At 43.1% G+C, this 27,935-nt stretch overlaps 2 protein-coding genes across 2 annotated transcripts in view; one reads left to right on the top strand and one right to left on the bottom strand.

The window, feature by feature from the left end:
- Window positions 1-27,935, bottom strand: part of LOC308282154 (uncharacterized protein) — a 313,805-nt gene that overhangs the window by 128,970 nt on the left and 156,900 nt on the right. The gene's annotated exons all lie outside the window — the stretch shown is intronic.
- LOC308281909 (metal transporter CNNM1-like) lies at window positions 154-27,718 on the top strand. Its single transcript, XM_080722251.1, has 12 exons — window positions 154-1,050; window positions 1,502-2,014; window positions 2,552-2,885; window positions 12,032-12,175; window positions 12,711-12,848; window positions 13,463-13,632; window positions 13,916-14,006; window positions 15,094-15,239; window positions 16,936-17,188; window positions 19,053-19,157; window positions 20,385-20,486; window positions 24,104-27,718. The coding sequence occupies exons 1-12, from the start codon at window positions 427-429 to the stop codon at window positions 24,181-24,183; spliced, it is 2,700 nt and encodes an 899-aa protein (XP_080578377.1). The 5' UTR covers window positions 154-426; the 3' UTR covers window positions 24,184-27,718.

The raw sequence follows: 27,935 nt of genomic DNA, 5'->3' as shown, positions 1-27,935 counted from the left end.
TAGCCTGTAACTTGCATTTAGCTGACATTGTTCCGAACAGATCATAGGACAGTATTGATTAAAGTGGCGGGGAAAACATATTCTTTATTTTTGGCAACACAAGCTTTCATAAATCGAGAAAAACAATGTTGTTTTGTGTGACTATTTGGGTGACTATTTTTCCGAACGAAATTGCATTAGGGCGTTGTGGTAGGATGCAGTAGGTTACTACAACAACAACAACATCATCATCATCATCATCAAAATCACATCATCATCATCATCATCATCATCCTCATCAGTCCTCCTCGCCCCTCCTAGACCAGAGAGCAGATGGAGAGTCCAGAGCAGATGGCGCGGGAGAAGAACGACACAGTCCGTCTCACGTGACTTTGGTCTCGCTGCGTGGAGTGACCGAGCAGCACCCCTCTCTCATCACACCGCATCATGGCTGCGGAAGATGCGGCCGTCCGGTGCCGAGGCGCCGGAGCCCGGTGCTTCTTCTTCCTCCCCCGGGCTCCAGTCTCTCTCCTCCTGTCCCTGTGGCTGTGCATCGCCCTCCAGGCGGCCCCCGCCCGCGGCCGCATGCTCGGCTTCCGCCCGGAGGAGACCGGCGGAGAGCTGTCCGTGGAGAACGGGGTGCTGAAAGCCACCGAGGGAACCCGCTTCATGCTGCGGGTCTACTACTCCGCGTCCCCGCAGAAGACCAATCGCACCACGGCGTCGTCGTCGGCGTCGGCGGGGACTAGTCGCGCCAACAACGCCGCGCCCTGGATCGCCTTCATCGAGGAGCCGAGCCCGGGCCGAGAGGGGCAGGTGCACCCCAAGAGGAACCTGTGCATGGACAAGCACGCGCGGACTTCGGACATCGAGGTGATGGGCTCGTTCCGCTCGGCCTCCAGCCAGAACTCCGTGCTGGTGGAGCTCATCGCCAAGGACCTGCGGCGTGGCGAGAAGATCAAGCACTACTCCATGTGCGCCTTCGACGGCTCCAAGTGGGAGCACTACCGCACGCGGGACTTCTGGGTGGCGGTGGTGGAGCGCTCGGCGGCGCCAGACCTGTGGCTGCAGGTAAGGGTGTCGCACCAAATTCTGGGCCCTGGGTACAAGGATTCACTGCGGTCCCCCCATGAATGAACGCATTATTACGCATTATTTTGTGCTTTAACTTTTGAAAGGTGCCGCCCTGCGAGCTTGGCAGGAGTAGGCCTACATTTTTTGTTTCTATGTCAGTGGTGCTCAAACTTTTTCACGTGAAGGACCCCCAAAAAGATATGTATTTGGCCACAGACCCCCATCTCAAAATATTTAGTTCCAGGGACCCCCCCCGAATCAAAATTGTAGTTACAAATGTTTGCTTATAATACATACTGTACATTCAACGATTTACACACATTTTCACGCTGTGAGTTTGTATATCTGCTATTTCTCAATAGTTTAAAGTATAAAATAATTAAGGCCCCTCCACCTTGGGTCCTAGTAACTCAGTCCCACTTTCCCCTCCCCCTGTGACGCCCCTCAGGTGCTGGTGTCGGTGCTGCTGCTCGGCCTGTCTGCGCTGTTCAGCGGCCTCAACCTGAGCCTGCTGGCGCTGGACCCCGTGGAGCTGCAGGTGCTGCAGAACAGCGGCACGGACAAGGAGCAGCACCACGCGCGCAACATCGAGTCGGTGCGCCGGCACGGCAACTACGTGCTGTGCACGCTGCTGCTGGGCAACGCGCTCATCAACGCCTCGCTGGCCGTGTGGATGTGCCAGATCCTGGGCATGACCTGGGTCTCCACCGTCACGTGCGCCTTCGGCATCTTCTTCATCGGCGAGATCCTGCCGCAGTCGGTGGCCTCACGCCACGGCCTCGCCATCGCCTCCAAGAGCATCTGGCTGACACGGCTGCTCATGGTGCTCTCCTTCCCCATCTCCTACCCCATCAGCAAGCTGCTGGACCTCTTCCTGCAGCAGGAGATCTCCAACTTCTACACCCGCGAGAAGCTCCTGGAGATGCTGCGCGTCACAGACCGCTACAACGACCTGGTGAAGGTAAGACCAAAGATACCTATGTACTTGACAAACTACTTCCTAAAGGTCAAGGATGTCCACGATCACAACACCAGAGGCAGCGCCACTAATCATGTTCAACCTAGATTTAACACTATAAAAGGCTCTAATTCGTTCTCCAGCTATACCACCAACACGTGGAGCGCCCTTCCACAAGCCTTAAAGGAGTGCAAATCCCTAGCCTCCTTCAAAATTGGTCTGAAAAGTCACCTTCAGGCGGCTGCTACTCGAGACTTCTAAATAGACTATTAAAACCCCCATGTTTCCCCTCCCCCTTTTTTCTCCCCATGTTTCTGCTTTTGTAATTGATGTTGTCCTATGTAAAGTACAGCATGTTCTATCCGTCTGTCTTTCAATGTTATATGAGATACATAAAGTGGTTCCTGTGTAAATAAGCCATAAAGCTTACTTTGATCTCCTTTTAGTTGACCTGGCTTGTACCAGTGATTTGTGCTGTCATGAAACTGTACTTTTTTTCTATTGCAAACTACTAATAAACTCTTCAATCAATCAATCAAGGAGGAGCTGAACATCATCCAGGGCGCGCTGGAGCTCCGCACCAAGACCGTGGAGGACGTGCTGACGCCGCTCGCCGACTGCTTTATGCTGGCGTCGGACGCCGTGCTGGACTTCAACACCATGTCGGTGGTGATGCAGAGCGGCTACACGCGCATCCCGGTGTTCGAGAACGAGCGCTCCAACATCATCGACATCCTGTTCGTCAAGGACCTGGCGTTCGTGGACTCGGACGACTGCACGCCGCTCATGACCATCACGCACTTCTACAAGCACCCACTGCACTGCGTGTTCAACGACACCAAGCTGGACGCCATGCTGGAGGAGTTCAAGAAAGGTAGGCACCGTACTGTAGTGAATGTTGGTCTAGTCCAGTGTTTCTCAAAGTTTCAGATTTCAAGGTCTCCCCTTAACTCTGGCAGTGTACAAATGGAACCAAATGGGTCAGAGTTACAGATTTGTATGGGTCAATTTAGACCCCCCCTAAAGGAACCCACAGAGTCCCTGGAATCCACTTTGAGAAACACTGGTCTAGCTCTGTCTGGTCCTTAGCGTTACTGTTGGTCAGTGCCAGTGGTTCTCAAAAGTTTTTAATTTCAACGACTCCCATAACTCCCATAGAGTGTACAAATGTAACCAAATGGACCCACACGCGTCCATTTGGTTCCATCTTCTGTACACTTACTTTACAGGCCTGAAAGGGTACATTTGGACCCGACCAAAGGAACCCCTGGACCTCACTTTGAGACCCTAGCTGATGTTGGTTGTTGTGTCCTGGTCAGCATGTATTGTACATGTCATGTATCTGTATAATAGCACTGATTGAATACACAGGGAAATAATTGAACATTAATTTGATGTTCAAAATGTTTACATCCATTTGTCTGTCTGTCTGTCTGTCTGTCTGTCTGTCTGTCTGTCTGTCTGTCTGTCTGAGTAAAACATGTTTTTGTTTTTGTTTGGCTTCCTTCAGACAATGCAGCAGCATTGTTATAGGGCCCAGCTCTTGGCCACAACAGCATAGTGTAAAATTAAACAGACACAAATCCTGTGTTTTAAATATTGTATGACCAAACATAAAAGGGGCTTAACACTGATACAATGTAATGTGGGATGTGTTAATCAGTGAGCTGCTGATAAGACGTGAACATAAATGGATGTTGCATGCTATGCTGGGAAAGTACAGCAAAGTCAAACACTAAACCCACAAAACTATCTCATCCTCTCTCCTCCCTGGGTGGAGAGATGATTGAGACTATGGGGAGGGGTCCTGGTGTCACACCATTCCAATCTCTCTGACTGATGACAAATCATCAGGGACCTTCTTGTCCTTGACCTTTTCATGGCATGACTCAGCAGGAGGTTAGCCATCTATAAGAGCAGTGCTTTTCAAACCTGGTTTAATTTCAAGGACCCCCATAACTCAGAGAGTTACAGACCTGTTGGTTACTATCAATAATTTAGCTGGGTGGGGACCGACCCCCTGGATGCCCCTCAGAGGACCCTAGGCCTGATCAGCAGATTCAGCACCAAATCTCTCTTATGCCCAGAAGTACCTCTGCTATATTTCAATAATATTTGATACTTTTTTGGAAATATTTTACTATGGGACAATGGGACTCTGATGGGACTGAAACCGTACCCACATTTGGAGTCTTACGTCATAGATATGTCATAGGTTCTCAAACCTTTCAGGCTGTGACCCCCCAAAATAATCATGAACTGGGAGCCGTTGGATTGGGGCCCTTCCACTCTGAAAAGCACTTGGAATTGTAGGAGTTGAGGCATTACAATTTTGTCGATAAATATCGTGAAAATAGCCGATTGCACAATCGGCTATTTTCACATGTTTTCGTCTCTTTCTTAGGTAATATTTGAGACTGTATAGAATAGATGACTGACATCATAGATGACTGACGTCAATCATACGTGGATTCTGAGATCCAACATGATTCAATTATTTTTTATCTATTTTGGAACCATTTGCATGAGAAGGATCTGGAAGAATCCAGAGGTTCTCTATAGGGCTGCAAGAGTTAATCGAGCAAACTCATCGATTTAATCAATTATAAAAAATAATCAATAATCAATCATATAACGGAACAAATTATCCTTATTTATCCTTATTTTTAGCATGTCATTATTATAGGCAAAATCTTTAAAAGTTTTTCAAAAAATAGTGGAAATGGCAGATCTACAAGCTCACAACGCGTCATGATGTGGCATATAGCATCGATCTTGTGGATCGAAGGTTTTCACTGTTTCTGTATGACACCATTGTGCGACAAATAAAATAGGGCTTAAATTGTTAATTGATTTCTTGATATATATACTGTTTATATCCTTTTTAATTAAAAACGCTTCTCAATTTTTTGGATGAATGGCTAAAAAGAATAATGGCTAGTTGCGGCCCTAGATCTCTCTGTCAGGCCTTACAGCTCCATTGAGCCAGTGCAGGGCAGAGCAGGCTTGAATAAACCCAATTAGTGGGTCATTGGTTACCATGGAGACGTGCATTTGAAATGTCTTGGCACCTGTTGTGATGGTTAAAGCTTTGCACCCTTTATTCTGGTTTAGGACAGTTGCCAGTCACCATATATCACTTAAGCCCATTTTCCACTGGCCCAACTCCACACCACTCCACACCACACCGCCCACTTGTGCCAGGTTTTCCACTACAAGGACCTGGGTAGAGTGGTGTGAAAGTGGTACTAAACAGGGTACTAAAAAGTATCCACTCTAGAGTAGGTCTGAGCTAGGCCAAACAGGGCCAAACACTTCATAATGACTGATCACCCACTGACTTTTCATTTAGACCACCAGGATATAGTTGTAATACATGATAATAGATTCTATCGTGTTATAACCACTATTCTAATCTATTATAGTGTATTTTAATTATCATCGTAATACATTAATACTTTATAATGTATTATAATCACAGTTATAATCCATTACAGTGCATTATAATTAGGATAGTTGTAATACAAATTTATATTGTATTATAATCACAGTTAAAAGGGTCAAGTTTTTTCTTACCGATAGGGGTACTTTTTTGTAATGGAAAATGTAGATATTTTTATGTGGTGCGGTGTGGTGTGGTGTAGTGTGGTGTGGTGTGGTGCTAAAACTGCAGTCGAAAAGGGGCTTTAGTGTGCCATGGCAGACGCCATTATCGTCTCTGTCGGGTGGAAACCTCATTATGTCCAAAACTGTTACTTTTCAGGATTCAAATTCAAAAGTTACAAAAGTTGCAGATCTACAAGCGCAAAACGTGTCGATAATCAATAATTGCCATGTTTCAAGCTTGTGGATCTGCTTCTTTTGATGCTATTGTGTGACGCTGTGGTATGATCAAGTAGGGCGTTAATTTACAAAAGAACTAACTAGAATATGGAGATAAGAGGATTCTTCCCAACAGCAACAATATAATACTGCTAACGTTTTCAGATCAGAGTTGGAGGCTTATGACCCGTTGAAAAATATCCAGAAAAGGTCGACAAGTTAACTTTTGCTGTAAAGACTTCTTACTTTGACTTTTCCTCCTTGAAAGCTCAGATCTCTTCTTTGTTTCTTCAGTGTTTCTTCCTGCTAATCCTAAAAGCTCCACCAGGACTTTTGTAGTATTTATAGTATTTACTACTTTTCTCCTGTGAACACCAGTTGGTTTGTTTTTCAGTTCGGTTTTACCATGAAAAGCTACCAAATCTTGATGTGGGGAAAAGGGTTGCCTTTGCTCAGCAACCTCTGTCGGCGAGGTACAGATGAGCAAGTGACTTAGTAACACTAGAAGGCATTGGTTATGTGCTTAAGTTCAAAGCGTTCATTGGTGTATATTAAATGAATGTGTCAGTTTACTGAAAAGCAATCATTCTCTGCAAACCTTCCCTGAATAAACTAGAAATAATCTTGTATGCCTTCCCCAAACAACCAGTTGCAGTTTACACCCATGTCTGCCCAGACAGATAGCCTATAGTATAATGTAGTGAAGACTTGTAGTGAAGGATTTTAATGAACATGTTTGTCACAGTGACCCTGACTTTTGATGTTTGATCACCTACTTCTAACCAGAGCATCCTTTTTTGTGCAAAATGTCCTGAAATTCCCTAAAGGCGTTTCTCAGATATTGCATCCACAAGACTAACTTTTATCAGTTTGTGCAGTGGTTCCCAACCTTTTTTCCTTGGAGCCCCATTATTACTTTATATCTGACAATAGCTGAGACCCACCACATCTACGCACACACAAGTTGCATGCATGCATGCACATTGCACACACACACAAGCACGCACGCACATTGCACGCACGCATGCACGCACACACACACACAAGCATCTAGATCGTCTATTTTAGAACATTTCCCAAAATAGTTATGCCAGGTTGAAAGTGGATGAAAGAAATTATGGATTTTATTTTTGACTACCGCCAAACAAAGGCCTGTGATCTGTGGCGACCCCCCAAAGAGGACCCCAGGTTGGGAACCACTGTATCAGTGCAATCAAAAGGGTTAAAAGAGGTGGGGTTGCCAGCGGCCAATCCCAGACAGACATCCCCTGGCTGGGGGTTTGCAGAGAGCAGAGGCACAGTCAGCATTGTGCTCTGCAGGGTTGTTACTGAGACGGGAAGGTAAACACCAGAGGACACCTTCACACACAGGGGCTGTCTGTCTGTCTGTCTGTCTGTCTGTCTGTCTGTCTGTCTGTCTGTCTGTCTGTCTAATTCCCTTCACTTACTTCACTCCTTCATCTTACATACATGCAAACGCACGCACGCACGCACGCACGCACGCACGCACGCACGCACGCACGCACGCACGCACGCACGCACGCACGCACGCACGCACACACACACACACACACACACACACACACACACACACACTTTCTCTCTCTCTCTCTCTCTCTCTGAATGCTGAGCTCAGTAAAAATACAAGGAGGATGTTTCTTACAATGGACCCTCTTCTGCCTCCCATCCTCTCTCTCTCTCTCTCTCTCTATCTCGCACCTCCATTCTTATCTCCCTCTCTCTATATACTTCCTTTTTCTCTTTCTCCCTCTCAGCAAATTTCCTGATTGTTTCTCTTCCTTTCCCTCTCTCTCTCTCTCTCTCTCTCTCTCTCTCTCTCCCTACCTTCACTCTTCTTCCCTTCATCCCCCTACATCTACATCAGTCTTTCAGTGATTGATTGATTGATTGAATACTTTAATAGTCAGAACAGCACGTGGTACTGTCAGACATTAAGGGCCTTGTTGTTGTTGTTTTGTTTTACGAAAATCTTTGCTTCTGGAGGTCCCTGCTGGGGCACAAAAAATATGTTTGAGATGGGGCTACCGCAGCCAAATACATATTCATTTTGGTCTATGAAAATGTTAGAGAACCACTGAGCTACTTGCCACCCCGAGAACCAGGTCTGTGACGCCAAAATGGGTCACAAGAACCCCCTCTTATCTGTCCCTCCTCTTGTGCTCTACTGTATGCCTCTCCTGCTTCCTCTGTCCTTGTCACCATGCTGTCCCCCAGGAATACATGTATTAAATATTCACTGCACTCTCACTGCCATCTGGCCTGTGTGTTCACATTACACAGACGTTTATCTCCAATCAGAGAGGAACTAAATGAACATTCATGTTCATAATTCATATTCATTCATCATCACTACAAGGTCTCACGCAGTCAGTGCATAAATTAAGGTTTTAGCCTCCTTTCCTGAAATATGAGTTTAGTCTTTCCTAGATTCAGGACATAATGTACACTACAGTACATACAGGTAGGGTAACCACAATCATAACACTTTAGTTGACAATTAGTTGGCACATGCAAATCATTTTAATTGTTAATTTAATTTTGTTTTGGCATTGAAAACCGGTGTGCAGATGTTTTAATCTTTTTTTGGGTTCTTGCCTTGATGTCTAATTGCAGCACCTGACCTAAATACATACAGGTACAAGTGTGCACTCAATCTCCTCTTAAAGGAGTAGTTCACTCACAAAATGATTTTTTTTCTATTGATTACTCATGCCATGGTTGGATTGGAGACTTGAGTTCAATAATATTTTTTCGTTTTTGTCGCATTCCTAAGACAAAAAAAAAATTATTATAGTAAACTTACCCTGACGGTTTCCCCATCCAGGGCCATGCATTCGGGTCCCCATCCGGCATCCATGGCATGAGTATTCAATAGAAAAAAGGTCATTTTGGGGGTGAACTATACTCCTTTAAGTGTGCACACATATTTTTGTAGGCTTTGGAAACAAACAATGCCGATTAGATGCAAGCACACTGTGTCCTGTTGTTTTTGAAGATTTAGCAATTTCTTTAATTTTTCATTCTACATTGGTGTAATGATGAAGAGACGATCTATAAGCTCGCCGCACGTTGTGAGCTTGTAGATCTTTTTTTAATGAAGTGGTCAATGCTTCTCTCTCCCTCTCGCTCTGTACTGTATCTAAGAGTGACCCATTTAGCCATATCCACAGCCCTGCCAGAATAGTGTCAGCGTGTGTGTGTGTGTGTGTGTGTGTGTGTGTGTGTGTGTGTGTGTGTGTGTGTGTGTGTTTGAGGTAGTATTTGGCAGTCAGAGTGGGCAGCAGAGAAAGCAAGTTGAGCCAAACCTGAGGGGGTGATGGCCAGAGACAAGGATCCTTTGTGTGTGTGTGTGTGTGTGTGTGTGTGTGTGTGTGTGTGTGTGTGTGTGTGTGTGTGTGTGTGTGTGTGTGCGCGTGCGCGTGCACGCGTGCGTGTGTGTGCTGTGCGCGTGCACACGTGCATGCATGTGTGAAGCATCAGTTGTGAGTTATGTAATGACCAAATGATGAATAATACATACCAGCTGCAATCTGCAGCCTCCCCACCTTTCTGTCTGACGTCCTCTCACACACACACACACACACACACACACACACACACACACACACACACACACACACACACACACACACACACGCGCACAGCTACATATCCTCCCTAAAGCTTGCCAAGCCATCTTCGGTGACATCTATATTACATTTAGATTAGAGTGCATTATTATCCTGGACCCGCGACTGCAGGCCAAATTGCTTTTGTTTCACAAACACCTCTGCTCAGTTTTTTCCAGTTTTTTGTTTTCCTCTGTAAATTCTGGAGCAGAATATGAGTCTTTTTGCAGCAAGCAGTGCTACGAGGATAAGGCCTATGCATTTCTCATTGCCTCACCGCCACCCACTGTATCTCTAAAAATAGACTTGTCACCGTCTAATTAATTACATTTCATTGAAATTCAGCACATTATAGGAATGTGTTTCCACATAGTAAGAAGGAAGAAATCTACTGTCTGCACTTACTGCAGAAATGTGTTGATAGGAAGGCAGGCACCTGGATTAGCTGGACTCATTGTGCTAGCTGGACTTAATACTGTAGCTTCCATAGACATACATGCACACACACATACATACACACACACACACACACACACACACACACACACACACACACACACACACACACACACATGAAAGCATACACAAACACCTTTTACGGAATTGAAGTACTTTGCTTTCGGCCAACTGACCTTCATCAGGTGTCAGAATGAACTGATTGACAGACACACATATATACAGTATATATAGCGGAACTCAGAGAAGTGACATCCAATGACAGAGCGACACCAATCAGTTACCATGGAAGAGGATGGCCCATACAAGCAGTATGGCCCATACTACTTGTGGCCATTTTAAATCCACAGTAAACATTAAAAACATGACTACATAATACAGCAGAAACACATTAATAACTATTGATAAGGTCTACTGAATCACAGACTCGACCAAAAGGTTGTGTTCTCTTCAATAAACTCTGCTGTAAGTGTAAGACAGAGTGTGCAGGACTTTGAACTCTTGTTCAATCCTACCCACCTGCAAAAGGGACTTCCTATTTTAGGAATTTTGTGTTTCCAAAATGCTTAACCCAAGAATCTGTGTCATTTTAGATTTGAGCTGTATAAATAGCTCATTAATTCTTTAAAAAAAAAATTAAACACATATTCTGCGGCTAAATACATATTTTGGGGGGTCCTTGATATGAAAAAGTTTGAGAACCACTGATATAGCGACATGCGCTTTTCAGAAAACCGTTGGAATTTAGAAGACATTTGTAGAATCTGCCTCAGGTCTGAATGGGTTAACAGTCCACTGAAACTGTGTTTTCAATATTATGCTCTGTCATCTCTGACCGTCTGACCTCCTGATATTAAAAGACAGAGACATCCATAAATGACTGTACCACTGAGTCATAGCTGCTATTAAAATTCTCTTAACATTTAGGCCTAGAATTAATTAATGCTTTAACTATAGAAAAATAGCAGATAATATACAAGCTCACAGCGCGGCGCTGCAAGCTTGTAGATCTGCTATTTTTGAAAAATCATGAATCTTTGAATATATCTTTTTAAAAGCGAACATTTGTTACTCAAATATTTGCTTCTGGGGGGTCCCTGGAACAACATATTTTGAGATTGGGGTCGGTGGCCAAATACGTGTCATTTTGGGGGTCCTTGACATGAAAAAGTTTGGGAACCACTGTTTTAGAAGAAGGATTTAGAAGACATTAATGGAATCGGGTCAAATATATTCAAAGACTTGCACAAATGTTCACGATTTTTCAAAAATAGCAGATCTACAAGCTGTGAGCTTATATATCTGCTATGTTTTAATAGTTAAAGCATAAAACAATGGTTACAGTGGTAAAATCTAAAATTACACAGATTTGCATTCCCAGTCTAAATTCTCTTAAGGGAGGACCGGTGGGCGAACGGCCCACGTCGTCACGCTCACGTCACCATGACTCAGCCGTAACAATATATGTTGACACTTTTGTGTCACGTTGTAGGATGATCACGACGCAAAGGGGCATTCATTTATGAAAAATCTTAACAGTATGGAGTAGGCCAGGGCATTCACGAATAGTGATTTTTAGTAATCGAATTATTCAACCTCAAAGTATTCGAATAGTCGAATATTCGACAGGACTCGGCAAACTGGCAAAACTGTCAAATATTAAGTAAGCGAGAGGCGAACATTGTGAAAATAGCCGATCTACATGCTCACAACGCCTTGCGTTGCGAGGCGTTGTGAGCATGTAGATCTGCTATTTTCACAATATTTATCTGTGGAACCGAGTCACATTAAATGTAATACCTACAATTCCAAGTGCTTGTCAGGGTGGGGGTCCCCAGTTCAAATATGTTTATTTTGGGGGTCACGGCCTAAAAAGGGTTGAGAACCCCTGGTATAGAGCATTAACAAATTCATCCACCAGGGGCATTGACAACTCATTCTTATGACTTCCTATCTAGCCAAGCTTTATAAACTATATATTTTTTTTAAAAAAAAGCAAAAAAAAAAGCGAATATTCGACTTAGGTGAACAATATCGAATAGTGACTTTGATATTCGAATATTTGGTGAATGCCCTAGTGTGTAGTTGTAACTCTCGGGATGGTCCCTCACAGGGAAGTCCCACCTGGCCATCGTGCAGCGTGTGAACAACGAGGGCGAGGGAGACCCCTTCTACGAGGTGCTGGGCATCGTCACGCTGGAGGACGTCATCGAAGAGATCATCAAATCTGAGATCCTGGACGAGACGGACTACTACAGTATGTTTACACACACACACACACACACACACACACACACACACACACACACACACACACACACACACACACTTCTACAATATGTTTATTGTTTATGCATGATCACAGGTTTAAAAAGAAATGGTGCCATTAAAAACACTGGATTATTTTGCTGATTACAACGCAGAAAATCAAAAAAAAAAAATGCGATTGCCTATCTAAAAGTCGAATAACCTAAAACACAAATCTAAAATCCACTATCATTTAAGGGTCTGCAGACTCTGCACATGTACCGTGTATGGGATTGGCGATTTCTTGTGAACAGAGACACACACACACACACACACACACACACACACACACACACAAGCTCATACTAAAGCAGATCAAAATCACGCTCAATAAAGACACAATCCTATGGACTTACCACTTTATTATGATATTTGTTTTAAATAATCTAATATCATTCGTATGATGTGTGTGTGTGTGTGTGTGTGTGTGTGTGTGTGTGTGTGTGTGTTTGTGCGTGTGCGTGCACGTTTATGTGCGTGTCTAGCTGACAACCGTAGCAAGCGGCGTGTCTCCCACCACGAGAGGAAGCACCAGGACTTCTCCATCTTCAAACTGGCAGACAACGACATGGTGAAGATCTCTCCCCAGCTGCTGCTGGCCACGCACCGATTCCTGTCCACAGGTACCTGCTGAAGACATACTCAACGTTTGTTAGAAACAAGTTTGAGAACCCTGTGGGTCCCAAAATTACTTTGGGGGGGGGGGGGTTTCAACAGTAAACAAACCAACATAAAGTTTAAGTGTATAGAGGGTATCTGCACATTTCTAAAGTGACAATTTAATACGTTTTTAATACCTCTAAAATGACAAATTAAACATTGGCCAACTTGGCAAAAATTGTGAAAATAGCCGAATTTCTCAATAGAACCGTGTTATATAGAATGTAATGCCTCAACTCTTAGTGCTTGTAGGGTGGGGGTCCCCAGTTAAAATATGATTCTTTTGGGGGTCGCGGCCTGAAAAGGTTGAGAACCACTGGTATAGAACAGTCCAGGATCCCAACGGGTCCTTTAGGGGGTTCCCAGAAAATACCAATTAAGCCCTTTTTAAATATTTTGTAGTAAAACAAAAACAAAATACAATGTGAGCTGCTATTTTCTGACAAATCTTCTCCGATGGTGGTTCCCTGCCACAAAATCCTTTCAAGTAGCATTCCCTTGATTTGAAAGAGATTTGAGAGATACTGAAATAGAAAATCCCTTCATCACCCCCCCCCCCCCTCTCTCTCTCCATCAGAGGTGGAGCCCTTCAAACCAGCCCACCTGTCAGAGAAGATCTTGCTGCGTTTGATCAAACATCCCAGCGTGGTGCAGGACCTGACGTATGACGACAAGAACAAACGAGCTCCACAGCACTTCCTGTACCAACGCAACAAACCGGTGGATTACTTCGTCTTAGTTCTCCAGGTACTTTAGGAACACTTAAGTTCCTATATAGCTTGTAGAACAGCTCACTATGTTCACGTGAGACCATCATATGATTAACTGTGCAATCGTGGTTAAAAGTGATCCATTAGACTGCACAGAATGAGAATCACCAAACGTTTACTGTACGTCTCATCGTTATTGTGTCACATATCCTAATTATTACATGGTTCTTATTAGATACTGTAAAGATAATGGAATTCTAGCCATACAGTAAAGTTATCTCAGTTAGCTAAGCCTGGTTGTGTATCATCATGTGCTGCAGGGTCGAGTGGAGGTGGAGTTCGGTAAAGAGGCCTTGAGGTTCGAGAATGGAGCGTTTGCCTACTACGGTGTGCCAGCCATTATGCCCACAGGTGTGTGTGTGTATACATTAATAATACGCCTCTTTATTAACACCTCTGGTGCCAACCCCGAGTTTCCCGAGTTTGAAAAGGTACTACCACTGTGCCAACCCCGAGTTTCCCGAGTTTGGGCAGTTTTTGAAAAAAAAAAAAAAGAAAATTCAAAAACTCGCCATCGCGAAATTGCATGTTTAACCCCCATACCAACCCACTCTTTCAAACATGGCAGCCATGTTTGTTTACATCTGAAGAAAACATAATGGCTGATAAATCATGAATGCCTGAACGGATTTCCAAGCGGATTTAACACACGTGGTGCATCATCTAGGCATGGGCGTGCACTTTTTACACAATTGCGCAATTACATGGAAGTCTATGGTAACCATGGCAACGTGGGACATTGAAGAGAAAAAATCATAGCAACATAAGTGTTAATAAGCATCTTATTGAACAAAAAGCCTTTTTTATTAATAAAGGTGTTAAAGGAGTAGTTCACCCCCAAAATGACTTTTTTTCTATTGATTACTCAGGCCATGGAGAGTAGAGTTCAATAATATTTTTTGGTTTTTGTCACATTCCTAAGACAAAATTTTGATTCGAGTAAATTTACCCCCATTGATTCTGGATGGTGACCCGTTTCGAAACGGGTCACCATCCGGAATCAATGGGGGTAAATTTATTGTTATCACATTTTTGTCTTAGGAATGTGACAAAAACCAGAGAATTTGGCCAAACAGTGACGATATATATGTTTACAGTATATCATGAATATGTACGTATATCGTCTCTGGGTGGAAACCTCATATGTCCAAAACTGTTACTTTTCAGGATTCAAATTCTAAAGCATCAAAAGTAGCAGATCTACAAGCTCAAAACCGTGCCGCGTTACAAGCTGGTAAATCTGCTAGTGTGACTCTGTAGTATTATCAAGTAGGGCGTTCATTTACGGGAAAAAACTTACATTTTAAATATGGAGATAAGAGGTTTCTGCCCAACAACAACGATATATAAGTTCCAAAGTCAAACGAAGAGGGGCTAGATGCAAAACACCTTCCCCTGATCTCATTCCTGTGGTCTCTTCTGCCAACATTCATTCCAGTTCATAGATCCCCATCTCGCAGCAGTGGTTTGGACCGGTCTGAATCCATGCTGTATGGAGGCAGCATGAACCAACTCAACGGAGGGGGCAACGTCTACCTGCCGGACTACTCAGTGAGACAGCTGACACACCTGCAGGTCATCAAGGTAGGAGTCACATAGGGTGGCACTCTGGGTACTCATCTGCATCCGTGCTTTTATCTGGGGCCACGCTGCCACACAGACTGTACCCCGAAAAAGACAATAATGTACAGACATATTCTGTGCCTTATTTACATTTAGCAGCAACAATTTAAATTGGGTCAGGGGTTCTCAAACCAAATGTCAATGACCCACACATTTATGTATTTGGCCGTGGAGTGGACTCCCATCAGAAAACAGCTGGTGCCAGGAACCCCATAACATGATTTGTATTTCTAAAATGTAAAAAGAAGAAATCTCTGAGTGTGTACACATGAAACCACATTTGTACACAATGAGAGTCATGGAGGTCCTTGAAATTAAAAAGTGTGAGAACTGCTGGTCTAGTTTGCAAGCATGGGGGAGCATGTTTTGACACATGGGAGTATATCAGTGTCTGTCGGGGGGGCAGGTGAGATTTCAAGAGTTGGGAGGATGTTTCTCATACACACACACATAAGACTTTATTGTTAAAAATGACCTTGGCTGCTATGAGCTATTACAGCAGGACAGAAGAATGCAGACACACATGATAAGAGTGAAGTCCACTAGACATTAAGTCTAGTTTTCTGCTGTGAACAGGGTCCATTGACTGGCTGTGACTGTAGTAGGCCTACCTACGATAGAGAAAGGTTTCCTACACAGAAAGAAGGGAATGTTGTCTTCCATTTTAACACACACAAGCATAGTTGTTTTGCTTACAATTCGATGACCGGGTGGCTGGTCATGAAATTATTGTCTCAGTACTGCCACAAAAACTAAAAGAATCTCCATTAATTCAAGGCTGCATGGGGTGTGTAATTGATAGGATTATTTTCATCATAGATTTTTTGGGTGAACTACTCCTTTAAGGCTAGCATCAGCCATCAGCCCTCTCCTTTTGACCATACTGAAATAAAACATATTTCATTTAGTTTGATTTAAAATGGGCAAGCTACTGTTATCATTGCAAGATGTTTTCCTAAAATAAATTAGTACAACAAAAAAACAATGTTACTTTATTTTCGACCGAAGGTCGCAGTTTACCATGAGAAATGTCACAGCTTGTCTGCGTCCGTGTAGACGTGTGTGTAACACATTCCCCAGAATCCCTTTTATGGCCATATATGAAGATCCCTGTTATATATCACTGGCCAGATGGCCAAGACATGGCCCATGTGTGGCTGGTTCAGATAAGGATCTCCATGTATGGGCATAAAAGAACCACTCTAACAGAATCCCTTTTATGCCAATATATGGAGATCCCTGATATCATCAATATTAAGCCCATATCTAACAGGACTTCATATGGGAATGCCCATATATGGAGGAAGACAGCGGCTGGTTCAGACAGGGATCTCCATGTATGGGCATGAAAGGGATGTACTATATACAGTACATGGATCTCCATATATGGGTAACTGGTCCGATATACATCACTGGCCAGATGGAAGAATTGGCACGACCTGGTCTCATGTCGCCCTGAGACGTCTTACTAGTTATCAATAAAGGTGTCAAAGTCAAAATAACACATACTGTATAAGCCCCACAACAGCTGATCAATGTATTGGCAACGGCCAAATCAGCCCAGTTGGTTAAACCTAATTTCCATTAGAGCAACCGAAATGTCTCAAATGTAGTCAGAGCGCCACCATAATAATCCTTGGTTCCTGTGTGTTTTCAGATCACACGGAGCCAATACCAGAACGCTATGACGGCCACCCGCATGGACAGCTCTCCCCAGACCCCCGACGCAGAGGGGCGTCCCACGGAGGGGAACACGCCCACGCCGGACCCCCCGGCACCGGAGTACGTGGGGACCCTCATGCCCCCCAGGGACTACCACATGAGTCGGCCCGCCTCGGCTCGAACCCGGGCCCAGCAGTCCAGCGTCCCGCACAGCACCTCGCTGCTCAACGAGAAGAACTGCATCGTCCGTAAGTAGCCTGAACCGCTGTTGCTCATTTAGGACTTTGTTTCCATTCAATTGTGGTCCGTGGTGGAAAGTAAATAAGCACAATATACAATTTAACAGACACTCTTAATCCGAGCGATTTACAGTAAGCAAGATAAACACAAGTTAATACTAGGGATGCACGATTAATCGGGCCATAATATTGGTATCGGCAATATCACCCATAAAAATGCATTATCGGTATCGAACTGATATCAAAATATCGGTTTAGCTGATATTTTGTTTTATAATATTCACATTTGAATGTGAAGCCGAAAAAGCCCTTTGTAATGGTAAAGCTTTTCAACTTTATATATACTAGAAGCGTCTAGTGTCTAGAAGCGTCTAGTCGGCGACCTGGCCAACTCGGGAACGATGTAAATAGGGAATGAATGCCCCGCCCTTTAATGCAAACCCCATTATACCTGTTGTCATAGGACCCGTTTTGACCATCTGTTTGCCTGTGTCCATTTATGCCCATATATGGAGATATCTGTTATCTGTCTGTCTGTCAGCGTCCATTTTATGTCCATACATGGAGATCACTGCAGATATAGTTCTGGGTCCATTTTATGCCCATATATGGAGATATCTGTCCATTTGCGTCCATTTCATGCCCATATATGGAGATCTCTGTATCTGTCTGTCTGTGTCCCTTTATGCCCGTATATGGAGATCTTTGTGATTCTGCGTATACTTTATGCCCATATATGCCATTTGTGTCCATGTTATGCCCATTTATGGAGATCTCTGTATCCGTCTGTCTGTGTCCCTTTATGCCCGTATATGGTTGATCTTTGTGATTCTGCGTCCATTTTATGCCCATATATGCTATATATGGAGATATTCAGAGATTTTTTGTTGACTCATGTGGCGTACGTGATGTCAGAGCCTTTTATGAAGTGATGTCACAATGAGTCAGCGCTTGCGCCGATTTCCTCCGGAACAGCCTGATGTCAACAATCAACCCCGCATAAGGAGATTCCGAACGTTTCGCGCCGGTTCGGGAAAACCGCGCGTTGGGTCGGGTCGAGACCCGGCACTGCACTCCGTGCCGCGGCGGGGAACGCGCGTGCCGAATCTGAAGCCGGTGGGACGAACGGTTCTCGAGATACGCGGATTCCAGACACACAGACAGACAGACAGATAGACAGACACACACGCAGAGACTTCTCGCATTTATAGATAGATTAAGTTGAAAATATATATATAAATATCTACATAATATAACATTTAGATATTTTCTGTGTCATATCTGTCAATACCGATTCTGATAAGATATATATTGCATTATAATATAATAATGTTATACATATCGGAATCAGTATCGTCAGATACTGTATGAGCCTGTAAAATATCGGTTATCGGATATCGGACATAATTTCATGATTGTGCATCCTCAAATGCATAAGAGATCATCAGTCTCAACAGTATAATTTCTGATAAAGATCAGAAATATGTACAGTACAGTACATACTATTAGCATGCCAGGTCTACAAATGACCAAAGTACCTACATGAGAGAGGATTCCCCATTCCGCCAATGTATTTCAATGGGATGCCAGTAGAGGTATTCTGCATGCTGCGCAGGCAGACCTTGCGTTTATGCTGGAGCAGATAAATTCTCCGGTTTTCCACCTCTGTCCAATCGGGTCAGTCGAAGGTGGAATGGGGAGGGTTCTGGAAGTGACTGACAGGCTTTGGGACAGAATGAGCTCTCTGCGTTTTTAGTCAGCCGTGCACAGAAAGAGTTTATCCGCTGGCGACCATACTTTGGTGTGGGTGCACCCATACATGTTACCTTTACTCAAATACTGTACGTGTGTGTATGCGTGTGGCTCATGGCAGGCAGTAAGTCGGACGGCCAGAAGAGTCCCAGTGATTCGGTGTTCCTGAGGATGGACGAGATTCCGTACATCAGAGAGGACCGCTCTGAGAGCGAGGCCACCACCGGTAAGAACCACTGACACCATTCACACTCACACCACCGATAGGACCGACTGAGACAGGGTTCCCACGGTCATGAAATTCCTGGAAATATTTTGAAATTAGAAAAATATTTTTCCAGTACTGGAAAAGTTTTGGAATTTATCAAGGGTCCTGGAAGGTCCTGGAAAAAATAGCTATATGCATTGTCTTTGGTTATTGATTTTGTTTATACCTCTGAAATAACAAATTAAACATTGGCCAAATTGTCAAATATTAGAGGCAGAAATTGTGAAAATAGCATCGGCTATTTTCACAATAAAACCGTGTTATACAAAATTCCTCAACTCTTAGTGCTCGCCAGGGTGCCGGGGTCCCCAGTTCACATATGATTATTTTGGGGGACACGGCCTGAAAAGGTTGAGAACCACTGGCATACACTACCTGTCTTTGGGCATTGCACATAGGAGTAAGCGACTCGTTATTGAGCTGAATTATTGTTATATTGTCCTGGAAATCGGGTTAAATATTCTGGAAAAGTTTTGGAAAAGTTGGTAAAGATGTGTGGGAACCCTGGAGAGACCATTCACACTCACACCACCGGTAGGACCCACTGACACCATTCACACTCATGGCACTGCTTAGTTGGAATAATGAATGAGCCACTGAAGTCCATGCACTGAAAGAAAGACCCATAGATACTCGAAACTATAAAGTCAAGTAAAGCCATCATTGTTTATTATTATAAAGCTAAATATATCAGCTAAATGATAGTTAGGAACCAAATGGACCCTTATGGGTCTGTAACTCAGAGAGTGTACAAATACACTCTCAGAGTTTATACACTCAGAGTTTACACACTTTCAGAGTTAAATTAAACATTGATTTTACAATATAAATTGGGGTCTCAGAGATAGAAATGTATTCCATTAAATGGGGGTCCGTACCGTAGCATATAATGCATGTCAAACTGGGGGTCCTTTAATTAAAATAATGGTTCAGAATCACTGCTAGAGCCGTAATAATCTTCTCTTATGGTGGTCCGTGGCTGCCCGTGGCATATCTTCTCAAATGGAGGTCTGCAGACTAACAAGTGTCAATTTGGGGGTACTAGACATGAAAAAGTTTAAGAACCACTGTTCTAAATAACACATAGCACGATGTAAATAGAGGCTCTCCCTCTTTCTACCTCCCTCACTCTTTCTCTCTCTCTCTCTCTCTCCCTACCTCCCCCTCTCTCTCCCCCCCCCCCAGACACCTCTGTTGCCATAGAAACGGACACGTCTCCCTTCATCAGTGCTCTGTCGCTGAGTGGCTCAGAGGACACACTGGGAAAGAAACTCCTGCTGAAGATCAGTGAGTCACACACACACACACACACACACACACACACACACACACACACACACACACACACACACACAAGTCGAAAAATAGCAGATCTACAGCATTGTCAACTTGTACAGTTTTGTGGTGCACCCGCACGCAACTACTGTAAATGCAGATCACGCCTATTCCTAATCCCAACCTGGATCTTTTTCTCCAAGAATTTTAGACTCCCCAAATAGTTTTATTTTAACCATAAAACAACGTCAGTTTCTCAAATGCTACTATACTTGTAGGGACATTTGGCCCTCAAGTACAGTAATACAAGAACACACGCACGCACGCACACACACACACACACAGACAACCATACTAAAGGCATCAGTGTGCATTTTCTGAGAGCTGCTTATGAATAGCTGTATCCTGGCAACCATAGCGGGGCAGTTAAGGAGAACAATACTTCAGTTCTGGAAAGAAGCACCAAAATTTGACAGAGTGTACCTCTTGGGTCATTCTTTAGAAAAATCACATTAGACACTTAATTTTCAAAATGGCCGCCAGTTTTAAAGATGGCTGCCTTTTCGGATATGTTTTACAGTACGCCAGCCAGTTGATATCAAATTTTCATAATATTAGAGTTGTTTTGTAGGTTTTAAAACATCCTGAGTTCATTTGTTACACTTTTAAAGCAGCCAGAATAACCTTTCTGACTTTTGTTTGGGGTCTTTCCACACCTGGGACACCCCAGACAGACCCCTGAGCCTATTTCAGTAATCGCTCTGCTCCTGCTCCAGAGCAATGTTAAATTAGATCTGAAATATGCTCTGAAATAAAAAATGACTAGTAGCAAATAACAGAGGTCTTCCACGGGGGGTCCGGGACCTCTGGGGGGGTCCTCAGAGCTACTACAGGGGGCCTGCCAAATCTCGATGAGATCTTTTTTTTTTTTTACATTTGAAACTTCGAATGTTTTTATGTATCCTGGTTTTATGTATTGTACTTTGATGGTTTATTAGTATTCTCTGTATTATTTATAATGTTTTTGTGTTAAACAGTAATGGTTGACAGCTGTTACTGCAGGGATTGCAATAATGAAGGTATTGCAACTTTTCACTTTGGGCGGAGAACAACATTTCCATTTATTGCACTGCACCCACACTGACAACACACACACACACACACACACACACACACACACACACACACACACACACACACACACACACACACACACACACACACACACACACACACACACACACACACCTCTTTGTTATTTTCACCCCAAAACCCTCAACTTATCCTCTTATAGAGCCCATGGTCAATTACGCCCAAAGAGATTCACTGCAATACTGTAATTTCAGACATGCAGGATATATTCGTCTTCATCATCATCATCTTCAATGTCCAACCTAATAGTGTTGACACAGTCTCCACCATAGCATAGAGTGAAAGGCAGGTTATTTGAGCAGCTGCACCGTCCCTTACAACCTGCTTTGCAGACACATTTGATGTGCTCAAGTACTGCATTTGGAGCAGGGAGAGCAAGAAACCTGAAACCTGAAATATACCCTCCACTCTCTGAATTCCATCTATTTTCTTCGATTGGTGGAAGCACAGGGCAATTTGTCAGGTATGATTTATCCTGCATTGTGACGGAGTTGGCACGGAGGTAATGTGGTAGCAGTGCAGCACGAGTTGGAGGTAGCATCTCACCCTCCAAGTTCTTTGACAGAAATAGTTCCCATCTGAGTAATCCCAGGGTTGTTGTTGTTTTGAACTGTAAACATGGCATGCAAAATGTTCCGACTGCAATGTTGATGGAAGCTCACCATTTATAAGCTCAGGAGGAATGGCCAATGACCTTGCCAAGGTCCTTGAAGCGGTTAATGGCTTGGTCATCATCATCATCAAGTAGGCATTGACCCATGTCTTTTTGGTGATTCCAACAAATGTTCTTCCCCAGTCAGCACCTGAAAAACTATGTACGCAAAGGAACCCTTGACATTTGTAACATCCAATAACTTGAACTCACTCAGTGTGAGTGCAGTGCAATAAATGGACATGTTCGACTGTGCGCCCAAAGTGAGAAGTTGCAATACCTTAATTCTTGCAATCCCTGCAGTAACACTGTGAACCTGTCTGTCCAACACAAAAATGTTATAAATAATACTGAGAATACTAATAAAAACAGTTTCAAATGTACATCAAGATTCGGCAGGCCCCCTGTAGTAACTCTGAGGACCCCTAGGGGTCCCGGACCCCCTGTGGAAGACCCCTGGGTATTTGCTACTACTCATTTTTTGCTTTCAGAGCCCAGTTACAACAACTTTAATGCTTCAGTTATGATCTAATTTAACATTGCTCTGGAGCAGGAGCAAAGCTATTACTGAGATAGGCTCAGGGGTCTGTTTGGGGGGTCCCAGGTGAGGAAAGACACCAACCAAAAGTCAGAAAGGTTATTCTGGCTGCTTTAACAGTGTAATAAATTAACTCAGGATGTTTTAAAACCTACAAAACAACTCTAATATTATGAAAATCGGACATTAACTGGCTGGCGTACTGTTCAGAGGGAGCCATCTTGGAAACATGGCAGCCATTTTGATTTTTCAGTGTCTAACGTGTTTTATCATAGGAACAACCCCTAAGGAGTACTTGTGAAAAGTTTTAGGTTTCTTTCCACTTGTGAAGTATTTTAGTGCAAAAATGCATTTATCTGCCCCGCTACCACTCATTCACTGAACCTTTCCGTGTGTCTGTCTCTCTCTCTCTCTCTCTCTCTCTCTCTCTCTCCCTCTCTCACTCTCTCTCTCTCTCCCTTTGGCTTCCATTCACAAACATTTGCACTCAAAGGCACACACACACACACACACATATAGGCCTACACACACACACACACTCTTGGCAACGGGATGGCCTCCCCTCAAGGCCCCTCATGGTCTCTGTTGTCACAGAGAGAGATTAGGCTTCCCTTTGCCTTCCAGAGTCAACCCTCATTCAACATTCATATAATATATAATGTATACAATATCAATTATATATCAATGTTACATAATACTGTTGAATTGGAACAAGAAATAACAACAAAAAAATATCAAAATATCTTGTTTATCCTGTATTTTGACTCCCACTCAGGCATCCCACTGTCTGAGTTATAAATAAATAAATAGAAAAATAACAATACATTATGTCATTAAAGAACGACTTCACACATTTTCAAACTTCATAATTAGTCCTCACTGATGTTCATTATGGTACCAATTTTTGTCTACTTGGTCTGTGTCTCAGAGGGGGGGGGGGGCAGTTCAGAAACCCGATCCTAGCTGATAGGGCTGATAGAAACTGCAGGCTTTTAAAGAAAAAAAAAAGAAACTTTCTATTCCTGGAAAGTTTGCGTGTTTCTCGCATTGATAAAAATGCAAATAGAAACATTTGAAATCTTGTTTGAAAAAAAAAAAAAAAAAAAATCTGCCTAACTATGATGTCGCTGGTAGGCGGGCTTCTGAACTGTTCACAGCCCTCTGAGAGACACAAACACAACAATTGTACCATATCGTCATGAGCATTAGTGAGAACCAGTTACTGTATATGAAGAAAATGGGTCGTCTTTTTAATCTGTCTGTCTGCCTCCCGTGTCCTCCAAACAGGCCACAAAAAGAGGAAAAAGTCTCGGGAGGGGGAGAAGACGCCCGAGGACATTTCCGAACAGCCACTGATGAAAACCTAGCACACGTGCGTGTGTTTTGTCTGTGTGCGCTTCGGAAGAGAAGACACTTTGAAACACACAGAGCAGATAGTTCTTCAGGTCGCTCGTTAAGAAGACACTGTTGGTTGGCTGGTAAACAACAACCTCAATCAGAGTTTCATCGGTGAACCTGTGATATTTGCAGACACCCCCCACTTAGCTCAAGATGGAGTAGACCTGACGAACCCGGTGAGCTGGAAGATACCATTTCAGCAACAAAAAAAAAAAGCGGGGAGTGTTTTTTGGCAATTTTGTCATTATGCTGTTATGCCTTTTCATTCTCAGAAGCCTCTTAATGTTGATGCTCCTGAATGGTTGAATGTAAAGGGAAATTGTGGAATAAGTTAAGAGTTTATATACAAATGTTTATGTACATGCACTCGTATTTCCTCACCGCTGCTTTGGATGTGAAGGGGAAAAGCTAAAGCTGAAGGACACCAAAGACGTTCATCTTTTTATATCGCTCTCAAATGCACAGGAGAGCTCTGCAACCAGACGTCAGATGTCACCTTGCACGCAGTAGTGTTCAGCCAATTGCAGCCGAGTCCTCTCTCTCTCGTGCAGAGTCTGTCCGAGGCACGCAGTCATTGCTGTGTGCCGTCTCCTCATCCCAAAGCACTGACACACTCGTACTTGTATTTATTGGACATCCAGCTCTTCAGCCTGAAGGAACACGGTACAGTGCAACAGCACAGCATTTCTTTGCAGAGAGGTATACTGTTAAAATAGTAATTTATACTTAACATGTCATGTCAATCAAAAGTTTCACTTGAAAATGTGGTATTTCACTGAGCGAGGCAGGCTTTATACTACAAAAAATGATAAGTTAGGATTAATGGACAACTTAGTTTTTTTACAACAAGGGTTCATTTTTTAGATTCAGAGAAAAGAAAAGCTTTCTATCGTTTTAGCAATTTTAATGATTTTGATTTCAGTGGGTACTCGTACAAGTCTTTTTAGACACAATAAGCACATTCCCAAGATGCACTGCAATCTTTCATGGGCAGATGTGACTTATGAGGGCTAGTAGTGTTACCGTAAATATTAATAAAGAAATCGCCGGCTTATTGTGTCTAAAAGACATACCGTATTTAGCCACTTGTACGCATGCCCCACCCACTGAAATAAAAATTGTTAAAATAGCTAAAACAATGGAAAGCAGTAAATGAAAACATTTTAACACTAATATTTTCTTTTCTCTAATTACAATCTAATATATGCGCCCTTGTTGTAAAAAAAACAAAGTTGTCCTTTAAAGCGTACACATCAGTAATGGGACTACTCTGAGTGTGACCCCAGTATTAGATAAGAGTTCGGTTCGGTTCTGTTTCGGGTGAAATAATTCACTTAAGTTGAAATGAAAAGGTCCCCTGAAGTGAGAAAGAAGTCACTTATGCTCTTTTGCACTTGTTCTTGTTCAAAGTGAGAGAGTAAGCTACTATGACCATTTTTGTTGCCTTAATGCTAATTTGTTTGTTTTTCATGGGCAAGCACGTCGCATGAAAAAATTACTTGGAGACCCATAATATTTTCAGGCACAAAAGTTAAATATTTCAAAAAATATCAAACATGTTTTTTTTTTCATGAATGTATTAAGTTGGCCTACTGGCCGTGTGAACAAGAAATTTGGTGCTGATCCAGACAATCACACAAACACTAGACTCCTTCAGAGCCATGCCGTAAAAAACATATTGTCGCTGTCGGGCAGAAACCTCTCCATATATTAACTTTGCGTTTTTTCGTAAACCAATACCCTACTTGATCATACTACAGCGTCACAGAAAAGCATCAGAAGTAGGAGATCCACAAGCTTGCAGATCTGCTTCTTTTTTAATTTGAATCCTAAAAAGTAATAGTTATGGAAACCGTTAGGTTTCCCCCTGACAGAGACGATAATGACCTCATGCATTCCAGACCTATGCGACACATTTAGCCCAGAACATCTCACTTCAATCATTTCCACGTTCACGAAGACAGGATTAATGGATGGAATCCAAGAAGGGATATGTACAGATCATCAAACTCCTTTTTGTTGTTGCAATATTATATACTATATTGTTGTATTATATTTCAAGTTGAAATGATACAATTTTGGCTGCATGGACAATACTATGGATACAGTAGGTGGGTGGGTTAAGGTTTACTATGGAAACGTTAAAAGTCCTTTTAACCACAGAGTTTCTGCCAATATGCGATTGTGCATGCTTTAGTTATTGCCAACTGAACTCAGCATGGTGCCCACTTTTCAGAGTTTCAATGGTGATTGTACTCCCCTTAAAAGTGGGCACATGGGGGGCGTCCGGGTGGCACATGGGTAAAGGTCATGCCCACCGCGGTGGAGACTGGGATTCAATTCATCCGCGGCTCCGGCTTGGCTTGGCTAGGCGCACCAAAAAAAACAACAACAACAATTGGCCATGTGCCCCACGCTGGGGGAGGGGCTCTGTCTCTGCAATAACAACACGTCCTACAGGTTGGTCAGGGCAGGAAGTGGAACTGAGGATAGCATGTTCCTCCACGTGCCTTGTGCTCCTGCTTCCCAGTGGAACTCCCCACTCACTGTCAGCTGGAAAGAAGTGGCCATCGTGTATTAGAGGAGACGTGCTATATGTGGTCGTCTTCACCGGTGATGTCAAGGACCCCCACATTGATACATATTAGCCATCAGGCCCCCCATTTGAAATGATATGCCAGCAGGGACATTTTTACGACTATAGCAGTGATTCTCAACTTTTAATTTCAAGCAGCCCGTTTGATATGAATTAGAACACAGACCCCCATTTGATACACCTTTAATTCATAGAGATATTTTTGCTTTTGTCGCATTCCTAAGACAATTTGATGGCCTCAATGGAGTCTTCTACCGGTCATAAAATCATTGGCTTATGAATGTGACAAAAAACTAAAAACATTCTATGAATTCAAGTTCCCAAGGGGTGAGTAAATGATAGAGGAAAAAAAGGATTTGGTGGGTGAACTATCCCTTTAATTTGGGGGTCTTTGACATGAAAACTGGTTTGAGAACCACTGGTTTGCACACTCTACACAAGACCAAGTAAAGGCTGCCACTGACAGGCCATGACTAAATTGGGACAGTAAAGACAAAGTGGAAGGGGGAGGGCAAAGCGGTCTGCGTTAACCAAGCGTAGATTCTTTTTTTTTACTTTTTCTTCCTCCTTTCTTGCTAACGTCGCCTGAACAAAGCAATCACTACCCCCAAAAGATGTATCAGAGCAATACTTATCACCCAGAGGACAGAGATTTGAATGTGAATTTAATGGACAAAAAGGTTAATGTCCAAGAGAATGTTGTGTATTGGTGATTTGGTGTCCAGTCCACAGAGCTTTTTTCTTTCTTTTATTTTTTGAAGGGATCAAGAGACCAGCAGTGCTGTTACAAACACAAGTCAGATGATCAGATATATCGATTTATACGTTATTATAAAACATTTCAAGTCCAAGTGTTATGTACAATGTTAGCCTTTTCTTCACTGGAATAAAAACAAAAAAATGCCTGCTCCATTTAGTGGCTTCCTTTTTCTCTGCATGTTGAGGTCTCACTCATCCATAGATCCATCCTACTTTTCTACGATACGAGAACGCTCGTATTTCCGGGGTCAAATCCGACGACCTTGGAAGGGTCACCACCAGGTATTCCTAAATGTTTTATTCAGTAAAACTATATGCCTAACTTGACCTTATTCTTAAACACAATCTCAGCAAAACTATGCCTAA

The sequence above is a fragment of the Nannobrachium achirus genome (assembly GCF_963921795.1).
Source record: "Nannobrachium achirus genome assembly, chromosome: 3".
NCBI classification, from domain to species: domain Eukaryota; kingdom Metazoa; phylum Chordata; class Actinopteri; order Myctophiformes; family Myctophidae; genus Nannobrachium; species Nannobrachium achirus.
Note: the sequence above shows the minus strand (reverse complement) of the source record. Positions and strands in the feature narration are given on the sequence as shown.

Bases quoted from the DNA above. Each gene is read 5' to 3' on its own strand.
- LOC308281909 (XM_080722251.1), top strand. From the start codon at position 427: ATGGCTGCGGAAGATGCGGCCGTCCGGTGCCGAGGCGCCGGAGCCCGG. The intron at 1,051-1,501 runs GTAAGGGTGTCG...GACGCCCCTCAG, and splicing joins CGCCAGACCTGTGGCTGCAG to GTGCTGGTGTCGGTGCTGCT. The intron at 12,176-12,710 runs GTATGTTTACAC...GTGCGTGTCTAG, and splicing joins GGACGAGACGGACTACTACA to CTGACAACCGTAGCAAGCGG.